Here is a 9306-nt window from a genome sequence, read left to right as displayed (position 1 = left end):
GAAATCAAGATATAGTTTTTGACAACTAAATTTGACAACAAGCTTGAGATATCAACACTTGTGAGTTCGACCGAGCAATGCTCTAACATTATCAAAAGTAGAAAATACAAATCCAATAGTGTAATTCCTGTAAAAACATTAAAATTGTTAATTTCATACACATCTTCGTATCATTGCATCAAAACTATAAATCAAAATTTTTGACACACCTATTCCGAAGTTTGTAAAATGAAACGTCTGTGTAGGATTATCACCAACACTCCATAAATACAAACAACAATTTGGGATGTTATTTATTCAAATCAATATGGTACAAAGTATTCCAAGAAAGTCTACTGACAATAAATTTAGTACCAGGAGGTAGATCTGCATAAACTTTGCTAACTTCGTATCAACCACTTCTTGGTTTTTAAGCATCGCTATCTCGCTCAACTTTTGTAGATAAATGACTTTGAGCTTTGGCTGATTCTCGACTAGAAAGGGCTTATTCGAAGGTGATTTTCATTTCTTTGTCGTCTAATGTTTTGAGATTGAGACACTTCTATTGAGAGATTTAGAGAAGTTTAATAAATAAAAAAAAAACTCAAAATAAAAAAATGAATTTTGGTGTGAATTGAGAAGTAAATGAGTACGGTATTTATAGACATTGAACATGTGGCCGTTTTATTGAGTTTTGGATTTAACCATTTCCATTACCAACTGAGACGTTCGTCTCAAGTTGAGACGAGTATCGGGATCAACTTGCACCAAGACTCATCTCAACTTGAAACGACCGTGTCAATTAGCAACAGTCGGCTCTACTTCATATGTTGAATCCCCACTGTCCAAAATTAGGTTTGTCCATCTACTTGGTAGTGGAGAACGCTCGTATAGGTGAACTATACCACAGTATGTGTGACAACACTTGAGACAAATTATCAGCTTTGCATAATTCCAATAATAGTTCTAGACATACGAAGTATAGACAATATCACATGACTTTTAATTGTAGGGCCCAAAAATGGAACCTCTAACTTGTACGAGGAGGCTGTTTAGTGTTAGTCTAAAATATTAAAATATTGTATGTCTGGAACTATTTTAATCCGACCGGACCACTAGTGCCATATAGGTGATTGATAACGACAATGTGATATGACATGTATAAAAAATCGTGAATCTGGGGAGAAAGTGACAAGAATCGGGACACAGGAGGATGGATATATGTGGCTATAACATACACGGCAAACATATCATGTTACATGATAAATCAACAATACACCGTCCCTCGTCTTATTCGCTTTCAGGTCATTCACTTCACTTTTTCAACAGCTGTGACCGATCCAGATGACACTGTGAATGATTCATATCTTGTAAGCACATCAGCAACTAACAGAGACGCCGTAAGTACCACGATATCCTTGGCCGAGCACTGTTTATTTGAAGTAGCAGGTGTACCGGTTTGTGGCCCATTAGACCAGTACAAATAATTCAACAATTCTCGACCTTTCTCTTTGGTAAACCGATCCGCAACAAACGTTTCCGGATTATCAAACACTTTTGGATCTTTCATAACTAATGGCTGATACCCACATAAGAGTTCCCCCTTCTTTACTTGGAATGCCGAGTCATATGAACTGAGTACAAAATCCTTCCTTGCCCGAGCGTATTGGAACGGAACCGGCGGGCTAAACCTGAGTGTCTCGTACACAAACGAGTTTACTAGTTCCATTTCCTTTACTGAGCTGAAACTTAGTGATGATGACCCAACTTTTTCTTTCACTTCTTTCCTTAGTTTCTCTTGCAACCCGGTTTTATCGCCACCTAGTGAACTTAGTAGAGATGGAAGAAAGACAGAGAACCCGCCAAACGCGTTGAACCCTAATATGAAGAGAAGATTATGAATCGTTTCTTCTTGACTCAGTCCATACTCAGTCATTCCGATCTCTACAACCTCTTTTCCCTCCGTTTTCACGAGTTCGAAAAGTTTATTGTAATCTCCACTAACTAATAAAAACGGGTAAGCAAAAGAATGGAAAAGAATCTCCTCCAGCGGTTGCGGTAAGACACCGATTTTTTGAGTAGGTAAGAGTTGAAGTGCTAACCATTTATCCAACATTTCATGCCCTTTCTCACCGATTTCTGATGATTTCAGTGGATCAGCTCCGAACAAACTCTTGGTAAGAAACCGAAATATGCATTTTTGCAGCGGAAAGAGAAAACTTGAATTTCCATTCGATTTCACCTCTTTCTCAATTGTACCCCACATGATATCGAGATTGGATATGAATTCCGAGACCCAAACGCTTGAACTTCGTTTTAGGATATGTGCTGCAAAGCTCTTGACCTGACATATTTATGAAAGCCGGTAATTATTACAGGGGAGGATCCGTTAACACGGTTATTCCTCGTACATAAATATTATGGTGACTGCGTAGCTACTAAATTTTCTATAGTTTACCTCAGATTAGATTTAACCAACAAGCTAAAGATAATGTAATACTAACCTGCGAGTGCTGAGGTTCAGTGGTGTCAAGATAAACACCGACACGCATATTACCAGTGAAACTAGTACTAGGCATGAAATCACCGATTAAAATATTTTTCTTCTCAACTAAATCCATGTCAAAGAGATGAGCAAATGCCTTACAATCCAAAACAGCAATCATATTAGGGTTTACTCCAACAAATAAAGGAAATGTTGGTGGAACATTGGTTCTGAAAACACTACTTTTATGCTCTTCCATTCGTTTCTTGAAAAATGTTTCTGGCCCTTGGAACCAAAAATAATCTAACCGGTCTGAAATCGGACCGATCAATGGTAAACCATAACTTCCTGGAATTGTTCTTACTGGCAAATTAACTGATGATGATGATGACGACGGTGGTGTAAGTGATGGTGTTGATGATGACATCTTTATAGAATTCATCATCATGGCTGTTGCCATCTCTTTTTCTCACTCTCTACTGATCTGTAACTGTGTTTTTTTTTTAATATTTATTTATAGGTAACTGTGTTTCACATTTTGGTTTATTAATATCTATTTTATAGGTTAACTCCCGAGCCTAAACAAGAGTAGATTCTTCCCGTCCTCAAATCTTTGATATGGTTTGGATGAATATGGATCATAAGCTATACGATGTAGCTGCTGGTTTGTTCACCCTCCTACCAATTTTTTGTTCAACGTTTAACTCACTTGCTTAAAAATTGTTTGTTTTGTATTGTTGTGACTTTTGACAGTAGACCGGCTTAGGCACTGGGAAGCACCGACCGAGACACGATGCGGCCTTTTCTTAAAATACTAGGATACAGGTAGGGCTGCATATAGTTCGGTTCGGTATGGCAAAAAAAAAAACAATCGAAATCGAAGTACTCGGCTTTCCAATATTGAAAACCGATGAAACCATTTAGCCTTTTCGGTTTCATTCGATTTCAAGCCTCCCGATTTCGATTAACTGAATATTCTGTCAGTTTCACAAACTGACAGACAACTTTACTAAAGATAGGTTATAAATTAACCTAGTCAAATTGATTGTTTTACCTCCCATAGTTGGGGTATACGCAGATTTATGTGGATATAGTGCCCTTACTAAGGGGAGGCCAAATATGGGTGAGTTTACTTTATTACCCTTGAAGTAATTAACCCTATTACTTAATCAGATAACCCTAAAATTAAAAACCTAAAAAAACTCTTAATCTTCTCTTCTTCTTCTTCATCTAAACCTTAAAAAAAAAAGTCTTGCGAATCGAAAAATTTGATATTTCTGAAAAATGGTTGATTCCAAACGATCAGGTAGCAACACAGATTCAACAGGACGTATCAAAAGATCCAAATCAGATAAGAAAGGTAAGGGAAAAGTTGGAACTAGTAAACCCGAAAATCCAATCCCTGAGAATGTTGAAAAGAACCCTCCAACGATGAAAAGAAGACTGTAAGTGATTTCTAAACTCAAACCCATTATTATTTTGTGTTTTTTGATTGTTATATTAGGTTAGAAATCGAAAACTATGATTTTCAGGATTCTTAGTCGGCATGGTTTTTAAAAAATAAGATGTCGGTCTTAGGATGTTAGTGGTAGTCGGCAAGGTTATAACATGAAGATCATGCCAACTTTTCATAACAGCCATGGTGACTGTGGAACATTAACTAGGGCCGGATGATATTCAATTACAACCCTGCCGAATTTATTTCGGTCGACATATTCTTAAAATTGTACCCTTCCGGCTTGATGTCACAGAAACCTGATTTTCCTGAGTTAATAGTCGGCATCTTTCTTTAATACAACCATACCGGTTGTATTTTAGTCGGCTTAGTATATGATTATAACCTCGCCGGCTATGTTTTAGTCGGCAATATTTAGATTATCGACCATGCCGACTTGGTGACTAGAACCATGTTTCAATGTATATAATTTTCATATCTTTTATTTGTGTATTGTTTAGGTTCCTAGAGGAAAACCTAGAAGATATGCCTTGTCTTGTTAGCAATGCAGCTGAGCTATTGGAATTTATTGAAAAGATTTATCCTACTTTAGACAATCCTAAAGATGAACTGAAAATAATTGCCCTGTAAGAAAGTTACTTCTGATGGGTAAGAAAGATCCCGAAGAATTTTTAAGGTTTATGGAGAGTCCTAGCAATCCCCTCAACTATCAAGAATGCACATCATCATAGGAGTAAGAAGAGGAGATTGATCCAAGAACTTTTTTCAAGGCATCTGACTTTTCTGGAGTGAACCCTTATTACAATGAAGTTGGTGACTACATAGGTCCAGTGAAGGGAAAGGAAAAATCAAAAGCTGATATTGGTGAAAAAGCTAGTGATGGTGAAAAAGCTAGCGATGTGGAGGAAGATAACAACAATGAGAAGGATCCATGAAATTTTTAAACTTTATTATGTTTCACTTGGTTTAGAAACTTAGATTGTGGTTTGAACTCTTTCATTATGTTTTGAACTCTTAGATTGTGGTTTTAGACTTGTTAAATTTATGGTAATTTTCAGTTTCAGTTGCTTTAGAACTTATTCTTTTTGTGCCGTTTTAGACAATGATGGAGTTTTACTAAGTCAGCATGGTTTGTAAGCTCGATCTTGCCGACCATACCAGGCTATATGTTATAGTGCTGTCAGGGATAAGTAGTCGGCGTGGTTTTAAATGTCGATCTTGCCGACTTAAATGTTAGTAGTATAAAAAACATTACTTTTTAGGTATAAAGTACAACTCATGAATGCTCCATGGATAGAAATTTCAAAATCAAGACATTAAGTGTGTTATTATTATAAAAGCATTCTCAACTTCATCTTCAACCTTGCATAAAGAATGGAAGTTTCAAGTGCAACACACCCAAATATTTGTAGTCTTTGTATACTACGTGGTCATTTTGCAAATGATTGTCCCTTTGAAGGAATCAAATGCACTATTGATGGTCGTAAGGGATTCTTATTTCTCATGAAAGCTGCCATAGGAGATGTATATCATCCGTATGCTTCAAAATGCACTTGTTGTGGGTTTTTCCATTTGGATAGATGAGCGCCTAGCTCCGTATGAAGACGAAGTTTCTAAAATCAACCTTCTACCATGCACAGATCCATGTTGCGACGGTAAGATGAAGCTAATTACCTCTCCTAAGAAATTGTGTACCGTAAAAATGTATTATCTATGTCCCAAATGTGTTAGGGTTAAGTTTTTATCGTTTGTATGCTTTAATTAAGGTTTGTATGTTCTAATTAAGTATTTAAGGTTTGTATGCTCTAATTAAGTTTCAAAAGTTTTTAAGCTTTTAACTATCATTGCATTCGATTTTAGTCGGCATTATAAAAAATTCAAAGCGTGCCGGCTGCTTAACAGTCGGCACTTAACAGTTTATTAACATAGCCGGCGAAAGTATAGTCGGCAAGGTTGTCCTCATAAACCCTGCCGACCACAATGTGTGAAGAACATCCACGAACAACTTATTTTTTCTGTTTCGGTCGGCATGTTTGTCCTCATAAACTCTGCCGACCTCAAAAAAGCCGGTAACCTGACGAAATCATGACCTTGCCGACCGTCTCAGGCCTTTTTTCCTGTGCCGTCATGCAGTACAACCGGCAACCTGACGAAATCAAAACCTGCCGACCCTGGGACAGCCGGCTTGGTCGTGTGATACAATGCCGATCAAAGGAGTATACACCAAAAAAAAAAAAAAAAAATCCATTTCATTCATTTGTAGTACTCCGAAGTACATTACACAAAACACGAATGCGATTACAAAAGTACTCCAAAAAGATTCCTTATTCCCTAATCATAATCACTCATCACTCAAATCTATTGGAGGGAGTTCATTCAAATCTATTGAACCTCCTTTAGTCAAATATATGGGACATTCCCTCATCTAAAGCATTCCAAAGGTGCATGTTGTCCTCATAAAGTTTCATCTATTCCATGCTCTTGTTGACTATGAACTTTTCCCAAAAACTAAACCTACAAAGAGGAGGTAATTGACATTCCTTGTTGAGTTGTAGACCAATAAAATGATTACCATCAACCAAGGTCATAACAATTCTTCTATACTTGAGTTGCTCCACACAAACCGCATGTTTCGGTGCCAATGCTACACTTAGTCCTTAACTAAAAAAATGTACCACGCATGACCATGTATCCGCGAATAGATGGCCACACTCCGACGTTCTCAACCAATGCTCCCATTTGATCGGTGCATTTCCCTCCGGGTCTTTAACACTAGTAAGAAATTCTTTAAAAGTCGCTTCTTTTTCATCTATGGAACCTTCTAGCATCATTGAGATATAAAACTCCTTGTCTTTTTTCTAGTCGGGCGGCCATCTTCTTTCTTATGTATTGACATTGGGTGAGATTCTCCTCAACCGCTCCACCTAGGTGTCCCAATTATTGGGAGGCAAAGTGAAACCCATAATTTCCATCCTTTAGGACGTCATCGGTACCAATGACGAACTCTTGAATAATTTGAGGGAGTTGTACGCGATACTCTTCCAATACCGGTTTAACTACCTTCCTCAGATGACCTCTTTTCTTCACACATCTTCTTGACTTGCTTGACTCTCAAGAAGTGTAGTTTCATTTGGATTCAAGTTTTAAAAGGTTGGTGTAGTTTTTTATTTGCTCAGCCGACCCCTTTTCTTTATAACACTTGCTTGATTCTCAAAAGGTGGACTGATATTTGGATTCAAGTTTGAAACCGTTGGTGTAGTTTTTTCTTTGTTCGGCCGACCCCTTTTCTTTACAACACTTGCTTGACTCTCGAGAGGTGGAGTGCTATTTGGATTCAAGTTTGAAACCGTTGGTGTAGTTGTTTCTTTCCTCGGACGACCTCTTTTCTTTTTAGACGGCTCCTCTTTGTATTGCGCCTCGGTATACTCATGTCCGGATGGATCGCATTTTGTACTCAAATACTCTTTAATTTCTTCCCTTTCTGCCGCCCTTGTCTTTGTAGGTGGTTTACCCATTGGATCTTGTTCCGTTGGTTCTTCAAGTTCTTCCATAAAAGGGTAAACAATCGGCATCAACTTGTGCTTCATAGTTTGTTTGTCCAATCTATTCAACGTAGGATACTTATCGAGGATTATTTCCCAAGTTCCATTTCTCCAAACTCTTCACCAGGATCTTCTCTTGGAGCCGGTTTGAAAGATAGTTGCTTCTAATTAGGATCTATATCTTCAATCGGAATGAAGTTTTATACCTACCAAGCATATGACGACATGGAAGTCTGATAGCCTTAATTATCCTACACTTACAAGGAGTGCTCGGGTCATCATACTTTTGATACAACTTGAGATGTTTCATCATGGAACGTATTGTCCAATCTCGATACGTTTCTATGTATACCAACAAGCAACCAATCATCCTACTTAAACTCCTTCAACTTCCGGAACCTACTTTCTTCGAATTGCTTTCTTATCTTGTCGATATCATTATAAGTGTACTCATGGATGGCATGTTGCACCGTCACAATCCTATCTTGACTCGAGAAAGGTATACCTTTTAGTCTCCCATAAGCTTTCTCTACTATACTTTTGGACTCAAGTTTGAAATGTTTATAGTCGTAAGTAAAAGCATACACAAACCTCTCTTTGTGTGGCATCAACCATTGTCTCTTACAATATTCCACTACTTTGGGGTAATTAGTGCCCCAATCATCCTCAAACTCCTTCAAGTTTATCTCATATGTTTCCACACTCATCGATCAAACCAACTTATCCCACGCTTTCATGAATAACCAAAACTTGATCTCACCTTCTTTCCATTCTTCGTCTTATTTCTTCTTCTCTTCCTCTCTCTCATCTTTAGTTAGTTTACTAAGACGTTCATCTTCCTCCTTTTCACGTTTAGTACCTTTCTTTGCCTTTGGATTTTGGATATGATTCCTACAATTCTTTCTAAGATTGCATTGTCTATGCCAAGTGCAAAGCAAATTTTGTGTATTGGGAAAAATTATCCTCACGGCGTTCGTTATTGCTTGCTCATTGGCGGTCACCACAACCTCGGGAGTCTAGTCTTCGTGGTAGAGAAGCTTCAAAGTTTCCAATGCCCAAATATAGATATCATCCTTCTCACAATCCATAAAAAACCATGCCACCATGAACGATTGCTTATACGAGGTTTGTCCTACAATGTTCAACAAAGGCATGTTGTACCTATTCGTCTTATAAGTACAATCCATGAACAGAACTTGGTAAAAGAACCGCGCCAATTGAATCATATCGGGATGCGCAAGAAGAATACGATCTACCTTCCCCTCCGATGACTCATGGTGTCTCACTGTGTAGTTGTATTTACGCCAACCATTGTGATTCTTCCATTACCTTTATTCCATCCCATTCAATTCTTTTGATAGTTGCCTTGGCTGCGTAAATTGTAAACAATGAAGAAAGGTTATGCGGGTCGTCCCTCTTGAACTTACTAAGGAGCTTGCTTGGTTTAATTCCCCAACTTGTTCTTACTTGTTCGAACTCATGCGGTTTCAACTTGGAAACTTGGCAGTGCCCAACAAGACTTTCCGGATCTTTATGGTTATGCCAACCAATATCAACTCTACTCATTATCCACATGTGATCGGTGTGTTCGTTCCTCCAAAAAGTTATCTTGAATGGGCATCCACACTTATTTGAATTCGTCTTGTACACCCTAGTCGTCTTCTTATCATACACATAACCCTTTCTCTCGTGACTTGCGTCCGACGACCCACTACACTAGCATACCATTTCAAACCGCGTAGATTTTTGTTGGGTGTTTTTGACTAGAACGCACATCTTCTCTTTTGCTTTCTCAATAACCCACTTGACCGCATCGTCTTTTTCCTTCCATTCCAAATCATTAG

General features: G+C 38.0%; 1 protein-coding gene across 1 annotated transcript; it reads right to left on the bottom strand.

Moving 5' to 3' along the window:
* Window positions 1-1110: 1110 nt before the first annotated feature.
* LOC113288033 (fatty acid hydroperoxide lyase, chloroplastic-like) lies at window positions 1111-3053 on the bottom strand. Its single transcript, XM_026536965.1, has 2 exons — window positions 2484-3053; window positions 1111-2323 (listed from the first exon to the last, which is right to left on the bottom strand). Exons 1-2 carry the CDS (start codon window positions 2922-2924, stop codon window positions 1289-1291), a joined length of 1476 nt encoding a protein of 491 aa, XP_026392750.1. The 5' UTR covers window positions 2925-3053; the 3' UTR covers window positions 1111-1288.
* Window positions 3054-9306: the final 6253 nt, after the last annotated feature.

The sequence above is a fragment of the Papaver somniferum genome, chromosome 6 (assembly GCF_003573695.1).
Source record: "Papaver somniferum cultivar HN1 chromosome 6, ASM357369v1, whole genome shotgun sequence".
Taxonomy (NCBI): Eukaryota; Viridiplantae; Streptophyta; class Magnoliopsida; order Ranunculales; family Papaveraceae; genus Papaver; species Papaver somniferum.
Note: the sequence above shows the minus strand (reverse complement) of the source record. Positions and strands in the feature narration are given on the sequence as shown.